Below are 21293 nucleotides of genomic sequence, written 5' to 3'. Positions count from 1 at the left end.
AGTCACCGTGGTAACTGGAACTCTGAGTCAGTCACCGTGGGAACTGAAATTCTGAGTCAGTCACCATGGTAACAGACTCTGTGAACATTCTTTAAGAAACTGAGGTTGTGTCCGAAATCACTCACTCATTCACTACTCCCTACTCACTATATAGTGAATTCAATATAGTGGACTATATAGTGGACTCAACGGCGGAACGTCTCGGACACGCTCGGACACTACTCCGCTCGTTGCTCGGCGCCGTTAATTACGTCACAGCTGTCGCACAAATAAAACGTGATGTAAACACAACATCAAGTGGAGGAGTTATGTGTCTGTCCCTTAACTAAGAAATCTGCCTTAACTAATAAATCTGCCTTGTATTTGATATGTGTTGTCACCAAAGCTTACATCTTTACATTACGAGCACCTTGATCTGTCTTGTTGATGTATCCTATGTAAATAAACGGGTCTCCAACATGGTCTCTGCATTTTATTGTTTTTATTAATAACTTTTTCCCGCCGCAACTCACGAATTCGTCTCGCGCACACAAAGGAAAACAAACTGCCGTTCATCTCAAACGGAAAAAAATGCCAGCCACCGTGAATTTCGCGTTGTTCATCATAACAATTATTCAACTACTGTTGATAAGGAGGAGCAACAGACTTGCCAGGCGGACTTGAATGCGTCTAGCAATGCATGATGGGATATCTTGCTCCGGTTAGTGACCATCGGATGCTCACTACATTCCGCGGTGGATTGTGGGATAGATTCAGTGCACTATATAGTGAACATTAATAATCACTAAACATTCGGACACCACTACAAAATGGCGTGGTCACTATATAGTGCACTATATAGTGGTTAGGGGGTGATTTCGGACACAGCATGAGTTTCTACCTATCTCCTACCTGAAGCAAGCTACCAGACATGGATGCTCTATGTTTCTTCGCAATCCGATAAATATCGATGCAGAATTAAATTCGCAATGCCTTATTTCGGGAGATGTAGTAGCTATCACTGTTCATTACACTCAATCATCTCATCTTAACGTTCTTTAATTAATGTCATAAATTAAGCCGAATGAACAAGAAATGCAGCATGTTTCTAAAGTTTTAATAATGGTGATTTCAATTTTGACCCAAAAAATCGTGATTATGATTTTTCCCTAATCGAGCAGCCCTACCGCACATCAACCGCATCAGCATTTGAAATACTAGGATTCAGTCTGCACCTCCTCCTCCTCGTCTTTTTTCCTTTTTTTGGGCACATCATCCGTGTCCTCTCTCCACAGAGTAAACACTCCATATATAGCCACAGTAACCGCCACTGAAACATGTGCAAACACACCAAAGACCGACTGAAATGCTGTCCGTCATGCATGTCTAATTCAACGGCAGCGTTACCGAGCTGACATCTGTCACTAAAAAACAACCCGTTCATACTGAAGACGGAGAGTCAACAGGTGAAACACAGAGTCCCAAACCGGTCCTCAGGTGTGTCTATGTGTGATTGATGATTCACTTCAAATAGAGAGAGCGAGAGAGCCAGATTAAAATTTTTAGGTGCAGTGGAGTTTAAAAAAACCCTTACATAATGTGTTCAGGATCAATTTTAACCCCATTTTTTGGCATTTGAGAGCTAATACACAACCAAAAACCACATAAAATAACTGTTAGATGTCTATATCTTATCTTTTAAGTCCCTTTTTACCCCATAATCACTGTTCAGGGTCAAATTAGACCCAAGTTTTACATCTGAGAGCTGTAAAAACTCTTTATATAGATGTCTTCTAGGTGGACTTTTTTCTAAATGTGACCCCAAATATACAAAAATAGAAACCCAGGGTATCTGCACATTATTTAAGTATAAATATAATGACTTTTAAGACCTTTGTAATACCTAAAAAAATTATATAATTGCTGATATAATACATTATGAGATATATATTAATGCAAAAGCAGGATTTTACTGTTGTAGTCATTTACAAGTCATTTATATAGGACTGTAACTAATGATTAATTTCATTGTAGTTCCAACTGCTGGTTATTTTCTACTTTAATTAATAAGCTGATTGGTTGGTTTATGTAAAATAATCAGAAATAAGTGATAATAAGCCATTAAGGATCAATTAAACATGTATTACTGACTAATTGGGGGAATGGGTTAATATGAATTGGTCCTAGAGACTAATTATGAGTCAGTAAAAGGTTTTAGGGGGTTAAGGGTTAAGAATTAGGGGCTAAAGGTTAAAAGTGTTTGCTGTGTGTGTCACAAGTGGACTGAAAAGTTATTCATGTTTGTGTAAAAGCTCATTAACCACCAACAGGGTTTTTACTGTGAGCGTGTTTGAGTTTCTGCTCACATGGAGGCACTTTGAGCAGCGGCTGACGACAAACATGAGGTCAAAGTATTCAGACCATTAAAGCTCACTACACTATATACCTCAAATCTAACCAATCTTTTTTTTTTTTTTTACATTTGAGAGCTTTAAAAACACACTAAATAGATTCATTTTAGCCTTAATGTGACCCATAATGTACAAAAATGGAAATAAAAGGCAGCTGATACACATTTTTATATGTTAATGTATAAATTTGACCTGTTTATTACAAAAAAAGGAAAAAAAATCAGCATTTAAACATTTTACATTCTTCATATTCTATAAAATAATGATTTTAAATGTCTTTTTTCCCCCCATAAGATTAATTAAACATTTATTAATGACTAATTGGGGGAATCTATGAATGTGAATTAGTGTGGAGACTAATTATGAACAGTATGTAAAGGGTTAAAAACATTACTGGAGAGCCTTTCCTGCTTTTACTTGATTTAATTTTCCTTAAGTAGCTTTTTTTTAATCTCTTTTAAATATACTTTGTCTATTCTTGCCTTTTTACTCAAGTTTTATTTATTTGTCTTTTAAATATTAACATAGTAGTTTTATGGTTTGTGTATTTTGCGGCCTTGTGAAGCTCTTTGTAGCTCAGGGTTTTTAAGTGCTCTATAAATAAAGAGTTATTATTATTACTACTATCATCTTCCCTCCTCTTCTCTTCTCTTTCTCTCAGGCTTTCTCCATGTGACCGAACTCGTACGTTTCACCCAGTGTGTGATGTGACCGACCGGACTCTCCAAGTCTTTGTGCGTCATCCATACTCACAAAATCAATATTTCTATTTTTATCTCTTTCTAAAGCAAAGTATTGCGCAGCTCCCGGCGAGGCAGGAGGAGAGACGGCAGGGAACTAAACTCAAGAGCTCATTGAACACATCTGATTTTTATTGCTTCTAGATTAAAACATATCGTCCAGTTTCAACAGGAAGTAGTGAAACATCAGATGTAAGATGGACTTTTAGATTAATTATATGTAAAATGTAATTATCTCTTTTATGTGTCTACCTGTTCAGCCTGGCTTTTGATTAAGAATGGTTTTTAGTCTTTTTATTTTTAATTTAAAACGTTATTCTATTTTATTTTGTTATTCTGTGATTATATTTTCTATTATATTTATTATCATTATTCTTAACGATTTTATTCATCTGTCTTAAATCCTTTTTAGCACAGTTTTTTTAATCCAACGTTTAATAAACTTTTTCTCTTATTCTCTCTTTTTTTTAATTTTCTCTTATTTTTTGGATTTTTATTGTAATTCCAAAACCTTTTTTCTTTCTCTTTTTTTTAAAATGTATTTATTAATTTATTTTTATTATTATTATTATTATTATTATTATTATTATTATTTTTTAGATATTTTAAAATTGTATTCTACTTTATTTTATTATTATACTTTGTTTAACTTCATTTTTTTTATTATTATTTATTTAATTATTATTATTATTATTATTATTATTATTATTATTATTATTATTATTATTATTATTATTATTATTATTATTATTATTAGTCTTTTGTCTTTTTAATCTTTTAGCCTGGTTTTTATTCTAACTTTTAATAAACATTTTCTCGGATTATCTTTTTTATATAAAAATATTGATTTTTATGATAAATCAAAAACCTTTTAAAATTTTTATTTATCTAACATTTTTATCTCTTATTTTCTCTCTTGCATGCACTGATCAAAATGTTTTATTTAGATTTTATTTTATCAACTGTGAATCACTTTGAACTGCATTAATCTGCATGAATGGTCCTCTATAGATCAAGTTTAATTAATTAATTAATTGATTAATTGATTGATTGGCTTCGTTCTGTGTCCGGTTTCACGTCGTTGCAGATGGTTGACATCATATAAACCACATCATCACGTTATCTTCTGGTCTGTCAATGATTTTTATGAACACTTTTAAAAAGCGTGCAAACAGACGAGGTGTGATGAATACAGACTAAAAACACCTCAGTCGACTAAAAGTCCTCGTCTTCATCATGGCGGGGGGGCAGATGGCTCGGTCCGTCCGTCTCTGGATGACTGATCATCGATGTGAGGACAACACTCGCTGAGAGCTTCCTGGATACGAGCCGAAGGTTTTAAAAATGTGTCTCTCTGGGTGAGCTGTGACATTTAAGTCCAATATTAATGGACAAGTGTTTATTATTCATACACAGAGAGAGAGAGAGAGAGAGAGAGAGAGAGAGAGAGAGAGAGAGAGAGAGAGAGAGAGAGAGAGAGAGAGAGAGAGAGAGAGAGAGAGAGAGAGAGAGAGAGAGAGAGAGAGAGAGAGAGAGAGAGAGAGACAGAGACAGAGAGAGAGAGAGAGAGACAGAGAGAGAGAGAGAGAGAGAGAGAGAGAGAGACAGAGACAGAGAGAGAGAGAGAGAGAGAGAGACAGAGAGACAGAGAGAGTGAGAGAGAGAGAGAGAGAGAGAGAGAGAGAGAGACAGAGAGAGACAGAGACAGAGACAGAGACAGAGAGAGAGAGAGACAGAGAGAGACAGAGAGAGAGACAGAGAGAGAGAGAGAGAGAGAGAGAGAGAGGGCTGCAACTAGTTTTATTATTAATTAATTAATGGCTTGGTCTATAAATGTATGTTATCATTTTCTAAACTCAACTACATTCAGTTTACTAATTAAATAAATAGTCATTAAATCTTTAAATCGTCATTGTAATATGTGATCATTAAACTTCTATAAATCAGTTTCAGTGCAATGTCCAACTGAGCTATATCCTCTATAAAGGCTTGTAGCTAATGATTATTTGCATTATTGATCATTTCCTGATTAATCAATTGGTTGTGGGTCTATACAATGTCAAAAAAAGGGTGAAAAATGTCAGAAAATGGTGAAAATGTTAATATGCAACCTAAAATCTCTTATTTCGTCTCGACAACCCAAATCTATTTAGTTTAACTACCACAAACAACTAAAGAAATCTGAAAATATTCACATTTTAGAAGTTAAAACTGGAGAATTTGGACATTTTTGCATTAAAAAATGACTATAGCGATTATTCAATTACTGTCAGTTTCAGTTGATTATCTGTAAAGCAATTAATTGATCAAGGGTTGCGCAATCTAGTCGTCTTTATGTACTTGACTACATTTGCAGGATTAGTGTATATCGACACAAGCTCAATTCTTTAAAAGATATGAGATTGGTGGTATTTAGCAGTGAGGTTGAGATTACAATCCAATTAATAACCCTCCCCTCCACTTCCGAGCGTGTAGGACAATCTAAAACTCTTAAAAAACAAGCTACAGTTTGTCCTTTCTGGGCTACCGTAGAAACATGGCGACCTCCATAGAAAAGGACCCTATGATAAATATATAAAAGGCTCATTCTAAGGTTACAAAAAACACAATAATCATCATTTCCAGGTGATTATACACTAATTAAAACACACTTATGAATATTATACTCCATTTATGTTAGGTTTGCTCCACTAAATTATACGAACTGCCCCTTTAATAAGGTTTAAACGCAGACTGGAGGCTGTAAATAGGCTCCATGCCAGTGACTTTACACCAGGCTTAACAGATATCACCGTCTCCGTCATGTAATACAACTGTAATAATTTGTCTGTTTGTTTCTGGCGTTATAATCCCGTCACACCTCTCCGCCCGCCGGAGCTGTAACTGATCCAATAAACCGCTCGGGCTAAGTGGCTCGATGCCAAAGAAGCTCTTACTTAACAACACACAATATTAAATTTAAAAAAAAGGTAACAGCACTTTGAATTTAAACAACAGCTCAGATCATTTTCTGACCTGGAGCTGCTACGATTCATTCACACAGTTGTTTAATTGATTTGAGTCATTTTTTAAAAAAGAAGAAATTTGCCAAATTCTCTGATTCAAGTTTCTCAAATGCATTTCTATCATTTGTACATATGCATTTGTCTATTTTTCAAATATTCTTTTGTCAAATATGGCTCATAATACTAACATTTTGCATTTATGTACACTGGTTTTTTTTCCTTTTCTCTTCTTTTTATTTATATATTCTTTCATTTGCACCTGAAAACTTATATAGTGGGACTGGCACATCATGCCATTTTCTAAGCTCCTTTTACATCCTTTTTAATGTTGTTTAAGCTGCATTACTTGTTTATAAAAAAAAAAAAAAAAAAAAGGTGCTATACAAATGAAGTTATTATTATCATCATCATCATCATCATCATCATCATCAATTATATTATATTTCAGAGACTTGTTATTGCTCAACACACAACTAACATTTTGCATTTATGTACACAGATTTTTCTCTTTTTCTCTTCTTTTTATTTATATATTCTCTCGTTTGCATCAATGTGTACACCTGAAAACGTATATAGTGGGACTGGCACATCATGTGACTGTCATGTGACCATGGCCTTTTGTTTATTTAAGACGGTGATTTTCTAGTTTTCTAGCTGAAGTGCGCGGACTTTTATCTTGTTTCTAATGCACTTCTTTTAAAATGTTGTATTTTAATTTGATTTTATATATTCTATGTTTTAGCTACTTATATTATGTACTATTATTACTATTATACTACATTGTTTTATGCTCCTTTCACATCCTTTTTAATGTGAAGCCTTTGGTGTTTGTAATTTATTTAATTGTAAAGCATTTTAAGCTGCATTACTTGTTTTAAAAAAAAAGGTGCTAAACAAATTAAGTTATTATTATCATATTTCAGAGACGTGTTATTGCTCCACACACAGATCAAATAAGAGCGTCTCCCTCTCGTTGTTTATCCCGTCAGTCATCATCAGTAATCTGATGGGTCACATGGATCAGCGCCTGGTTTTGTGCTAACTGCTAACGAGGACTGAACCAAAACTCCTGGGGCCGATGCGTTTCCAAGGAGACGACAACATGTGAACATATTCAGATGCTTCTTCTTCTCACAGTCACAAAAAAGCAGAGTCATACTTTAATTAAAAGTACTTGGCAACAGATGTGAGAAAAAAAACACACTTCTTTTAAAATGTGAAGAAACGTCGACCAGAACCGGGTCTTAACCCTCCTGGTGTCCTCAGGTCAAGGAAGGACAGGAGGAAGGAAGGAAGGGAGGGAGGAAAGGAGGGAGGAAAGGAGTAAGGATGAAAAGAGGAAGGAATTTAGTGGAGAAGGAAGGAAGGAAGGAAGGAAGGAAGGAAGGAAGGAAGGAAGGAAGGAAGATAGGTAGGAAGGTAGGAAGGAAAGGAGGAAGGATGAAAAGAGGAAGGAATTTAGGAAGGACGGAAGGAAGGAAGGAAAGGAGGAAGGAAGGAAGGAAAGTAGTAAGGAGGGAGGGAGGAAGGAAGGAAATGAGTATGGAAGGAGGGAGGGAGGAAAGGAGGGAGGAAAGGAGTAAGGATGAAAAGAGGAAGGAATTTAGTGGAGAAGGAAGGAAGGAAGGAAGATAGGAAGGTAGGAAGGAAAGGAGTAAGGATGAAAAGAGGAAGGAATTTAGGAAGGAAGGAAGGAAGGAAGGAAGGAAGGAAGGAAGGAAGGAAGGAAAGGAGGAAGGAAGGAAGGTAGTAAGGAGGGAGGGAGGAAGGAAGGAAATGAGTATGGAAGGAAGGAGGGAGGGAGGAAAGGAGGAAGGAATGAAGGAAGGAGGGAGGGAGGAAAGGAGTAAGGAATGAAGGAAGGAGGGAGGAGGGAGTAAAGAAAGAAGGGTGGAGGGGAAGAAGGAAGGGAAAATTAAAGAAAGAGGGAAGAAGGAAATAAAGAAGGAAGAGTCAAAAGAGAGACAGGGTCAATTTGACCCGGGAGGACGACAGGAGGGTTTTAACTGAAACACGCGTCCCTCGTTTTTCCTTCCAGCTAAAAACGAACTGCAGCTGTTTGCAAACTGCCGCAAAGCTCCGAGCAAACATGTCAGAGGCTCGTCTGTTTGTCTTTCACACATCTCGAGGTAAAGTTGGGATTAGAAATGATTGCTTAAACTTTATAATCCCTTCTTAACCGTAAATTGTTTTAGTGTCTATAATCCGTTAATTAATCACATTATATCAGATCAGATCATGTCTGCTAGATCAATCACAACTTCTGCAATCGAGCCCCAGAAAGAAACTCAAATAAAAAGTTGGCAAGGTGAGCAATTCAAAAATATCTCGTCTTAAAAAGCAGCATCAGGTTTGTTCAAATGTATATTTTGTATTTTTGTTGGTTTTATGTCATTTGCACCATTTTTAAACCAAAAGTAAGACTGAATCCTCCTGAAAATGTCAAATGGTGTAACCACAAAAGAATGATAAATAAAGATTAAATATTTGATCCACCTAAAGTGTATTTAAGTGGATTTATACTAATAATTACCTCATTTATAAAACATTGAAATGAAAAGAAAACATTTTTGGAGTATTTTTACATTTAAAATTTAAAGCATTTAAATATTGAGCAGAACATACCCAAAAAATAAACATTTTTTCTAATTAACCTGTGACAAATGATGTAAAATGTGTTTTATGTTGCAAAAATGGATTATATTTATAGTCTACATTTTAGTTCACATTCATTTTCTTGTATATAATCAGAATTATTTAAAAAAAAATAATACTGGTTACACCAATTGACACTGGATTACATCACGTCATTGACACTGTATCTCCAGTTAAGTGGAAATTAATGAAACTGTCTCTTTCCAATCTTTTAGTGGGGGAAAAAAAATGTTGATTTATTAAAGAGAAAGAGAGCCAGAGAGCCAGAGAGGATTCACTCCGACTGACGAGAACAGCGTAATCCAACCCCCAAAGTCCATATTTTAGTGATGTCTCTTCTATTTCTAGGTCAGTGTATGTATCAGTGATTCAAGCTGCACTGAGCTGAGTCATAAAACAACTGCCTCACTTCAAAAGGGAAACACATGGACTGCAGTGAGTGTGCAGGCAGCCAGCTGGCTCAGAGGAGGAGACTACTTGAAATGTAAAAATGGAAGATATGGATCATTTAAATCTAACAATGGTGTCTGATTTTGGGGTTTTATATCCTAAAACACTTATAATCACAGGCACCATAAAGTCATATGAAACAATGGGATGATTTGAAAAAGCCAGTAAGACAAAACTGGATTTAGCATTTCTGTGTAAATCTGAATATGGAGCCATAATGACATAGATTTCTCTAGTTTAACAAAATCATAAGTTCAGTTTACAAGCTTTTCAGTCACTAACTCTGCAAAAAAATACCTTCACCAGCCAGTGGAAAATATGTATAAACACATAAACCCTTTGCTCAAAGACACTATTGTTTCACATTTGGAAAACGTTAATGAAAATATGCCTCGAGAGGTGCAGAAACATGTGTGTTAATCTGTAGTTATACATGGTAAAAGTAGTCAGACACATGTGCTAAGACTGAAACTAATGACATAATAGGGAAATTCCCACTTATAAAGCAAGATATTTTAGATTTTTCTCTCCATTGACTATACAGTGAAATGGCAGAGCTTCACTATTTTGGGTGATTATTTAAAAAATAAAGGACAAATATAGCATGAAAATACACAAAAAATGGTTTGCATGCAATTTATTAGTAAAACTGCAGGGCTAAAAGGGAGTTAATTTACATATTATCTTGTTATGAATGTATGTATTATTCATATGAGGCAGTTACAACCACACATAGACCAAAAACTCTCTCTACTTTTAGAGAGTAGATAATGATTATGGTCTGGAGCAACCCTCCAGCTGGGACCTGCAGTCTCAGAGTGGGGAGGTCACAATGGAAAACACTAGAAACCACTCAAACCAGTTCACACACTGTCACATCTCCAGCCAGGCATTGATCATTACTGCAAAACCCACAAATCAATTATCCTTATGGGGTTTTATTCCACTCTATAATAGTAGTTAACACAGTTTAGGGGTTGGATTTCATTATATTTAAAAGCCATTTCTCTATATATTTTGCCATAAAGAGTTTCCCACCCTATTAAATATGGATAAGCTTTCTATTTAAATATGAATATGGATGTTTTTTAACCCTACAAGTCAACACTAGTAATAATAATTATAATAACAACAACAACTGGTCTTACTTTCACTTTTAATCATAGCTCAAACACCACGTTGCATGTTATCTCAACAGGAAAAGATAACACTTAACTACCCCACAGTGTTACATACAAGCCCTAGTGAAAAGCCAACTAAAATCCTAATTAACTTGAGGGTTAAGTTGCCGTGTTGGTATTCCTAGGTAGTGTACTTATTCAGCTACTTGGCACAAAGCCGGCAAGTGGAGGTCACACATGGTGTATGATAGCTGCTGCTATAGGGGCGGTGCGGTTTAGCTATAATCACATGTAATAGCCTACAAGTTTGTGTATAAATTAGGAGGTTATTTTGTATGTAAGGAGTAGGTTGGCTTTCTCTGAGAAGATTGTGGTAAGTTTGGTAATTAATGTGCTTATAATACGGTTTTAATACAGGTTGTGTGGCCATAAACGCCGGTTGTTAATACATTAACATCATGGATGCTGGTGTTACGGTTTAACTGGTGACCGTGCTATCTGGTGACTCTCATATTTTAAGATGAATGAGGACTTGGTAGTTTAATCATTTCTTTAAAATCTGTCTTTAATATCTAAAGTATCTAATAACCATTTTTATATAAGTTAAATTGTGCTCAGAAGGCTCATTCACCTTAAAATGTGAGAAAGTCACCAGATAACACGGTCACCAGATAGACCGTAACACTTCTTTCGGGTTTAACTGGTGACGTAGGTGTTACGGTTTAACTGGTGACCGTGTTATCTGGTGACTCTCTCACATTTTAAAATGAATGAGTCTTCTGGACACAATTTAACTTACATAAAAACGCCCATTAGATACGTAAGATATTAAAGACAGATGAAAAATGTACTATAAAGTATTTTTTTAAAAGGAGAACACATACGTTAAAGTCACCAAATAACACGATCACCAGATAAACCGTAACACTGAGAGGCAGCTTAATGCTTTAAAATAAACCTACTTGTCACTGGGTGTTTCAGCGTTGACACCATCCTTCTTCAGCTGCTCGTCCAACTCCACAGCACCCTCGGTTTTGGTGCAGTAGGAGCGGGCATGGATGAGCTTTAGCTGGGGGGAAACAGCGGAGGTGGTGCCGGTAAAGAAGCAGTGGTGGTGGTAGTGGTGGTGATGGTGGTGGCGGGTCGGCAACCACGTCTTCTTCTGTGTAGTACAGACAGGCAAAGGACGCTTGAGGGTGGCTTGAGACAACTCCTTCAGCACTGTGGAGAACCTAAAATGTAACATCTCAATCCTGTCAGGCAGTGAGAGAGAAAGTCTTGGGTCCAAATATTTATTTTTTCCAGTTAGAGAGAAGAAAAACGTGTTGAACCGCGTTGTAGACTGTCTGAGAGGCGATGATGACTCACTGACACCGGTCCGCGGCCAAATATAAATAGAGGAGCAAGGTCACGCCCCCACAGCTCCTATTGGTGGAATCGAAGGGGTGTCCGAGCTCTGATTGGCTATTGGAGCGTCTTCGTGTCTGTCAATCAAACGCTTAAGACAAATGTCATAATGTGGATAATGAGGCTTATAATTGACAGTAATGAGATCCTGTATAAAGCTGTTTATTTTTATTTTTCCTCCATGTTTTATTTATCATAAAAAATATATTATTTATATTGTGTATATTTTTATTTTTATTTTTTATTTAAACAGGAACAGCAACATTTACAGGGTTGAAAACATACAGTATGAATTACATTACAATAGAAATGAAGAATAAATTACAAAATCATAAAAAAAAAAACATATATCAGTATGTGTCACAAGCCATCAACATTAACATCCATGTCATTATCTATTTATTTCTAATTTATCATTCGTCTCCTTGTTCCTCTGGTTATTATTAATATTAGATAGATCAGGGGTGTCAAACATACGGCCGGTGGACCAGAACCGGCCCACATAACGGTCCACTCCGGCCCACTGGATAACTTTACAATAATATATAATGGCCTTGTAACATGATTCAGATTTTAAAGTCAAATTTTTATCAGTATCTGTTTCCAGGGTAACCCCAAACTGACAGACCTGTCTGCACACATTTTCTACATGTTTGGGATGACTAATCTAATCTTTCTAAAGGCATCTCAAGGCCTGTTCATCTGTTTTGTGAATAGATTTTTTATTATAGAAAAGTCATGATATATATTATATATATTACATATTATTTATAGGTTATTCTGCAGTGGATTTTAATGGCCCGGCCCACATGAGATGAAACATGGCTGTATGTGGCCCTTGAACTAAAATTAGTTTGACACCCCAGAGATAGATGGATACTTATTACCTACTTTATTGATCCTTCACAGGAAATTGCTTGGTTTACAGCAGCTCCATCCACACAGCAACACATAACATCACATAGAAACACATCTCTATCTATTCAATGGAAAAAACCTAAATTACTTTCTCTGTTTAAGTTGGTTACACACAGTTAGAGATAATTTAATCTACTCACACCAGCATCATTTAAAATGCCATCAATTGTGTCATTATCATACATACTAATAATAATAATACTAATATAACACATAAATAAAGATTAAGACACATACAGATTGACATTTTTCCATTTTCATATCTTTATATCTACTTTTATTACCACTGGCATTATTTTCTACTGTTGTGACTTTTGACGAATGTTGAAACTTTTACATTTTACAGCAATTACATGTGTGCATTAATCAGCATTAATCAGCAATTATTAGATGATTCATCAATTAGTCGGTCACAGATGACAGAAAATGAATCGCCATCTGTTTTGGCAGTCATAGTTTTGAGTGATTTTTAAATAAAGAAATGATAAATATCTTGCTTCTGGTATCTTTAGCTTTAGGAAACAGTGATCAGCACTTTTCACCATTTTATGACATTTCATAGATTAAACAACCAATTGATAAATTGAGAAAATAACCAACATATTATTTGATAATGAAAATAATCCTTTGTTACAGTCCTAGTCTTCTATTTAATTTATTTCCCACATCAGGCATACATTAGTTTATGCATTAGTTTATTAATATTTGATTTAATGCCCTGAGTTTAGACTGTCAGGCAGAGTTTATCAATGAAACTTTATTTATTTGGCAGCTTAATGTTAATGTAAAGTTAATGTAGTTAAAAGAGCTTCACAGCAAACTCATAAGAAGTCAGAACAAGTGACAACATAAAGAAAACACATTACAAAGAAAAGGGGGGAAATAAAAAACTGAGACCAACACAGGACAAAATAAGAATTATAAAAATGTTTAAAAAAAAAAAAAAAAAAGTAAATAAAGTAAAAATAAATATGAGGAAATAAAAATAATAAAAATAAATAAAGCACAATAAAGAAAAATAATATTTAAAAGTAAATGAATGAATAAGATAAATTAATAATTATAGTTATTTAAATAATAATACGAAATAAATAAGATAAAAAATAAATATAATATAATAAATATATAATAAATATCAAAATAAATAAATACAATAATTAAATATAAATTAATACATTAATAAAAACAATGATTACAAATAAATAAATAAGAGAAAATAAGATAATAAAAATAAATAATCAAATAAATGCAAAATAATGATAACACAAAATTAATTATAAATTAAATAAAATAAACAAATAAATAAATCAGAAAAGCTCAAAATAGATTTAAAAAGATAAACCAAAAGTAAAAATGAAATAAAAGAAATAAAATTCACACTCTGGATGAGTTTGAGTAGCACTTCCCTTAGAAAGCTCCTCCAGTCCAATGAGAGACAGTATTTAAGGAGGAGGGGACTTGAACGCACCAGGAAGCAGAAACCTCCTGACAGTCTCAACTCAGGGCTGCAAACTCCCAAAATTTCATCAGCTGCAAAAAGCAAAAAAACTCTCCTGTGTGTTGAAACGTCACTTGCAGAAAGTTGCCACGCAGACACACACACACACACACACAGCGGCATGATGTGGAAGTCTGTAAGCTGCACACTGTGGCTCTTTATAAGCTCTCAGCTCACTTTATGGTCCGTTTGGGTCAAAGCTCAAGAGCCGGACGAGGAGGTGAAGATTGAGATTCTGTTTAAACCCGAGCAATGCGAGCAGCAGAGTAAGAAAGGAGATCTGATGAATGTGCACTATGATGGGTTCCTCGCCAAAGATGGTTCCCAGTTCTACTGCAGGTTGGTTGCATGGGAAGGAGAACTGCTTAAAACTTTAAAAAGACGTATTTGCAAAGGTTAAAAGTCTACATGCAGTGATTCCTTTTATAAATGTAGTGATTGATTGATTTAGACTTGCAGGTTATGTTCAAAATGTGAAGCCCCTTTTATATGACTGCAGTGTCACAGCTTAAAGTTTGATATTTAAAAGTGTATAAATGCACAAATCTACCATCTTTTAGTCCTATTTTAACAGTTTAAGTTGAATCTATGGAGTAAAATCATAGTTTCCATAGCTGCAAATCCCATTCATCTTTGATTGATTGATTGATTCATAGCATGCTGTGTCCTCTTTGTACTTCAGTCGATCTGATAAAACTGGACACCCTCAGTGGTTCGTGCTGGGTGTGGGTCAAGTCATCAAAGGCCTCGACGTTGGGATGATGGATATGTGTGCAGGAGAGAAGAGGAAGATAACCGTCCCACCCACCTTGGCTTTTGGAGAAGCAGGCAAAGGTAATCAGAGTTAATAATGTGGTTACACTCATCTATACTTTAGTATAAGATGATGAAAGAGCTTTATAGATTTCATACAACCACTTTTGACATTGTAGTCTGTAACTGTAGTTTACACGTGACTGATAAAACTACAAATTACATTATATCAGAAGGATCAAGTCGGTGTTATACTTCCATAAAGTCGAGGGTCTGATGTAAAGAAACACTTTTAAAATGCAGCAGACGCCAAAATATCCTGATTTTTAGTCCCTGATTTGGGTCAAAGTTTCAAAAACGCTGTGTCATGCATTCCCCATAATGCAATTTGATATCATTTATTACCATGTGGCTTTCAAGGCATATCGTACTTATGAGATTTTGACTTGTGAATAGCGATCGCATCAACCTTCAAGCCATAGGAAACTTTTCTGGAAGCACCGATATATCCGACTCACTGCCTCATGAGTAAAGAGGGCTGCTTTATGTCATCAAAAATGGAGATTAAACCCACATTTACTGGATATGGTGTTTATATTTTTTAATGTACAAGATGGTATTGTACTTATATAAAGTTAAGGGACTGATAAATAAAAATTGATGCAGCAGAGGCCAAAATATCCTGATTTTTAGTTTAGTAGTTTGGGTCAAAGTCTAAAAAGGCTGCATCCTACATTTCCCATAATGCAGTTTGATACAATTTATCGCTATGCAGCTTTCATAGCATATTATAGCATAATTATGAGGTTTTGTATATATGAATAAAGGTCACATTAACCTTCTCACAAACTCACTGAAGCCTCTGATATATCTGACTTAAATCAATGGTTATTTATAAAGCGCCAAATCACACTTTCAAACACAAACACTTCATTTAAAGAGACTCAACATTCCCACATGAGCAAACATTTGGCGGCAGTGGCAAGAAATGATGAACTCTCCTTTAACGGGAAGAAACCTCAGGTAGAGCCGGGCTCCAGGTGGGCGACCATCTGCCTCGACCGGTTGGTGTTGAGAGAGACAGAGAGAGTAAAGAGAGAGAAAGGAGAGAGTAAAGAGAGCTGCTGTTATATTTTCAATGCACAGTATTTTTAACCCTTAGTCGACCGCACTAAAACTGTCTTGCGTTGACCTTTTGATGTGAACATTCGGCAGCTGTAAACACACCTTTCACATCTCTGTCATTTGACCCAAATGACATAAACGTGGAATTAGACCCTCACTTCCTGGCAAACATCCACGTCTTGGAAACTCCACACCCATAGTCCGTGTCAAGATAACACCTGGGTTATTATTATCATTATTATTATTATTATTATTATTATTATTATTATTATATCTGATGTTAAAAAGTTCCTCCAGAAGCACAGAAGACATTAAATTGACGTACTGGCCCTTTAAGAGCCCTTTAATTTCTGCCTTTATGTCTCATTAAACTAATAAAATCATACAAAATCTATTTAAAGGATGATTTTCATGATACATAAACTTTAAATCCAGTCAAAAAAATTCAACCTGCAATCTGTTATTTAAATAAGAAAGTTGATTTTCATGTTTTTAGATAAATAAATGTATTTAGCAGTCGCAGTGTGATTTGATTAATGAATTATAAACAATAGAAAACTAACTGACTGTATTATATGATATTATTTCTGAGTTGTAAAAGCTGCCTTCACGCTGTCTTGTCTTCTTTTTGCAGCTCTTTAAGCTGAAAGGCATCACCCCCCCCCCCCTCCTCCTCGCAGTGTTTGCTACTCATCTCCTCATGGCATGTACACTGTAAGCATGCACAAAGGTTTTAAGGTCTCTACTTCCTGTCACTCTTTTCTCACATGTGTCGAAGCACGTGTTTCATCTTTAACTGCTGTCCTCTGCAGAGCTCTTCATGTTGGTTTGGGATGATATGATGATGTTATAATCTAGTCTGCACTCTGATTTCTGTCTTTGTCTGAAGGGGGAATTGGGTTTGCTGAGTTTGCATGTTGCCCCCTGCTCCACTTTATATACAGTCAGACTAAAAGCTTCTGAATGTAAACTCACTCTGAACAGCTGCATTGGAGTCACTCTGTTCTTTTTTCTCCAACTTAATAAAGATAACAGCTTTAATTGCATGTTTTTCTAGTTAGATTCTTCCCTTTTCTTGCTGGATTAATGTGTTTTATCTCTGATTTGTGTTCTTCAACCTGAAGCACTGCTCAGAAAAGTAGTGAAGTTCCCGTTATTCTCATTATTCTCATATTAATGTAGTTAGTAGTTGTTGGTACGGTGGCTCTGACATGCAAAACACAACCACATCAAAAACTGAAAACATTTTTTTTTTTTAACCCTCCTGTTGTTGAGGAAAGGAAAGAAGGAAGGAAGGAGAGAAGGAAGAAGGGAGGAAAGGAAAGAAGGAAGGAAGAAAGGTAGGATAGAAGGACAGAGGAAAGAAAGAGAGAAGTAGGGAGGGAGGAAAGAAGGAAGGGAGGAAGGAATAAAGAAGGAAAAGAGGGAAGGAAGGAAGGGAGGAAAGGAAAGGAAAGGAGGGAGGAAGGAGGGAAGGAAAGAAGGAGGGAAGAAAGGGGGATGGAGGAAGTACAGACGGAAGGAAGGAAGGGAGGAAAAAAGAATTAGACTGGGTCAATTTGACCCGGGAGGACGACACGAGGCTTAAACACAACAAAATCAGGCAAACAACATTTTAGCATTTAACAGGAAACATAATATTTCAGAAAACACAAACACAACAGCGTTAAAGAAAACACAACATATTTTTTTAGATGTGAAAATATAAAATGTTGTTCTGTTTTTATAAGCTAAATATTGTGTGTTGTATTTTGCATCTCAGGGCCTCCATATATATATTGTTCATTTTATCATAAAGTCTAAAAATGTCTATGAAACTATGAAGCTACAATCGTGCCATAAAGACAAAGAAAAGCAGACAATGACTTCTGATCTGCAAGACTGCAAAAAAAAAACCCAAATCCCAACTGTAATTTCATGCTTGCAGAACTGTACTGTACTTACAACTAGTAATTACTGTTTTGCTTTTACAGTTCACCAAGTGCAAATCATTGTCTGCTTCCTTTGTATTTATGGTACGATTCTACCTTCATACCGTACCAACGACCAGTTAAACACAGTAAATAGTGTTTCTCTTGAAATCCAACAACTGTTTTCCTTCTTGAAATATTCCAGCCTATAAAATGGAGCAATATAAACATCAATAATTCAAAGCAATGACTAAAGTTACCATAAGGAACTTTTTTAGTGGTTATGAAACAGTGTCATGATGCCTCTAAATGACCTACATGATTAAACGAGACCATCAGCGTCAAGATTTGCTATTTCTAAATGTATCACCGGGTACAAAGATGTTACAAGGATGATGGATGATGGGAAGGACATTACTCTTCGAGAGAGAGAGAGAGAGAGAGAGAGGAGAGAGAGAGAGAGAGAGAGAGAGAGAGAGAGAGAGAGAGAGAGAGAGAGAGAGAGAGAGAGAGAGAGAGAGAGAGAGAGAGAGAGAGAGAGAGAGAGAGAGAGAGAGAGAGAGAGAGAGAGAGAGAGAGAGAGAGAGAGAGAGAGAGAGAGAGAGAGACTCATGGGTAATGTAGTCTTCATCCAAGGAAAAAACACTACCACTTGTGTCCACAGGGGGCGCTAAAATCAACACAAAGTTAAAAAAAGTTCCTTGTAGTAACTTTAACTCATGTAGTCTATTTAAACCTTAAATGTTGATATTCAGCTTTTTTTTTAAATGATACACTGAAACAGGTCCGGTGCCGCCGAACGCCACGGTGGTGTTTGAGGTGGAGCTGTTCTCCGTGTCCAGAGGACCGCGCAGCATGGAGGCCTTCGGGAACATGGATCTGAATAAAGACAAAAGTCTCACAAAGGAAGAGGTAACTATGAGTTAGAAAAGAGAAGTATAAAAACAGGCTGAAGAATCATCGTTGGATTAATACACAGGGCAAAAAAAGACACATTAATTTACATTTTACATTCATTTTCACATAAATCAACCACAAAACTGCAACAATGAAGGTCTTTTGTTTAGATATTTATTTTATTAAAATGAGTAAAGGTTTGAGCACAGTACATATAACCTTTCAACATAGTTATCTTAGCTTCTGGAAATTAAATTACATGAATTTGGTCGACTTAAATTACTCAACCACAAACTTCCATACAATCACAGAGGTATTATAATGATCCTCACCTACCCAAATCCTCACCACCTAAACCCTCAGCTACACACACACACACACACAGAAAAAACACACACAGCTCCTTCAATTTTATAGATGTGGGATAATTTGTGATTTGTGAATAATGAAGGTCTTAAAAGTATTTTGGGACAAAGCAGAACTGAAATTAAAGACACAGTTTGACATGATGGGAAATTTATTTTTGCTTTCTCACCACCAGACGATTGAGAAAGAAACCACACTTTTAATATGAATTTTAAGTTGGACAAGAAACAAACAGCCCCCCCCCCCCTCTTTTTTTTTATTTTGGACATACTTTCTATTCTGTGTTATCTTTTTGTGCAGCACTTTGGAAACCTTGTGTTTGTTAAAATCGTGCTATATAAATAAACTGGATTGGATTCTAATCTAACAGCTTACCAAGAATTTAACTCGACCTTATCTGGTTGACTCATAACGACTGAAGGCCACATTTGTTTTTGTTATCTCGTTATCTCACATCATAAACATTGATTGATGATTCCAAGAAAGTTAGTAGCTTAGGCTATAAATCGCTTTACGTTTAACTTATTAATGGCTTTTCTTTTTCTTTTTCTGTTTTTTACCACAGTAGATCTTTATGGCAGCGTAAAAACCAAACCAAGGACCATATTGATACTTCTAGTGGAGATTTGTGCTTAATCCGAAAATAAAAAATAAAGAAATAAACTCAAAATCAAACACCACTGAGGCACCAAAAGGAAATAACAGTGTTGTCCAGACAAGCTTGAAGTATTGTGTCTTTTATTTTACCTTTTTTTCCCCCAAGCAAGCAGATAAAGAGCATTAGCTGCCTTCCTGTATAAACAGATTCACCTATAGTGTGCTAAAACTGCCCAGTACCTTCAAAATAAAAGCATTAACCAGTATTCAAATTAACTAAAACTTATATTAATGTTATAATCAAAAACACACACTACTCTCATAAAAACACACATACACTCACCTGAACATTATTATTATCCTTATTACTTTTATTTTTATTATTTATTTATTATTGTGTTACTTATCTGTGCATTATCTATTACTTTAACCTTTATTTATGCCCCCCTTTTATGCTGATTTTTTTTTGGTGCTACAAATGAAATTTCATTGTGTTTTATATGCAATGACAATAAATAAATATCTAAATATCTATTTTGCGCGATATGAGAAGGATGCTATTGTGACTGCTGTAGTTTTGCCAGACTGTATATATATATATATATATATATACTGATATTCTGATTTATGCTGCAAAGGAAAACATCTTTCTCTCCATTGATAAGTGACAAACCCACTTACTATAAACAAACTGGTATAAGATAATCAATGTAATGTTTCATGAAGATTTGGACTCCATAATCTTTCAACAATTGTCCTTGAGTATGCTTAGACTCTTCTGTGTTGTGCTTATAACATTGTAATTTCATCTGAGCTTCTTGGAAGTTTGATTTGAGTGTTATCTATGATATGATATGTTTTACACGTATGTCATACATAATTGTTACTGTGCTTTCAGTGCTGGCTGTTTCCAAGAATAAGAATAAATGTTTAATTATTGAATCTTACAAGAACAACAAATAGCTCCAAACAATACAAAAAAAGTAGAGTTGAGGTATGAATAACATTATAGTAACCTAAATATAAAGAATATTATTACTTTGTCTGGATTGTTAGGTCCTAATAGTTATTTCTTTATTTTCAGGTGAGACAATACTTAAAGCTGGAGTTTGAAAAAGATGGGAAGCCCCGTGACGAGCCTTTCTACGAGGAGATAATCAACGATATTTTCCGCAAGAACGACGGCAACAAAGACGGACACATCAGCGCGAAGGAGTACAATATTTATGAGCACGATGAGCTTTAATGTGGTTCAAAGAGGCTCGTTTTCGTTGTTTTTTAGGTAGTTTGAAGTACTTTATTCAGAAAATGGGACTCGGTAAAGAATTTAAGGGAAAATCCACCCTCGGATGTTTGGTTGTTTTCACGCTGTAATGAAAGTTTAAGCTTTTGTTCTGCTTACTGTACTTCAGCTTGTCTCATCACTTCCACTTTAGCTGGAGTTTCCTACTTTACTCTTTT

General features: G+C 35.4%; 2 protein-coding genes across 7 annotated transcripts in view; one reads left to right on the top strand and one right to left on the bottom strand.

Annotated features, from left to right (window-relative positions):
* Positions 1-11711, bottom strand: part of glsb (glutaminase b) — a 65768-nt gene extending 54057 nt beyond the window's left edge. For all 6 annotated transcript variants that reach the window (XR_008321949.1, XM_053328850.1, XM_053328851.1 and 3 more), the window contains exon 1: positions 11324-11711. Coding sequence is in view for 5 of the 6 variants with exons in the window: in XM_053328850.1 (XP_053184825.1) it covers positions 11324-11607 (284 nt within the window). In the remaining variant the exon portion in view is untranslated. The remainder of the gene's footprint in view (positions 1-11323) is intronic.
* Positions 11712-14071: 2360 nt separating this feature from the next.
* fkbp7 (FKBP prolyl isomerase 7) lies at positions 14072-21078 on the top strand. The gene is made up of 4 exons (XM_053329106.1): positions 14072-14523; positions 14867-15018; positions 18757-18884; positions 20917-21078. Exons 1-4 carry the CDS (start codon positions 14072-14074, stop codon positions 21076-21078), a joined length of 894 nt encoding a protein of 297 aa, XP_053185081.1.
* The last annotated feature ends 215 nt before the right edge of the window (positions 21079-21293 follow it).

The sequence above is a fragment of the Scomber japonicus genome, chromosome 11 (genome assembly GCF_027409825.1).
Source record: "Scomber japonicus isolate fScoJap1 chromosome 11, fScoJap1.pri, whole genome shotgun sequence".
Classification (NCBI taxonomy): domain Eukaryota; kingdom Metazoa; phylum Chordata; class Actinopteri; order Scombriformes; family Scombridae; genus Scomber; species Scomber japonicus.
Note: the sequence above shows the minus strand (reverse complement) of the source record. Positions and strands in the feature narration are given on the sequence as shown.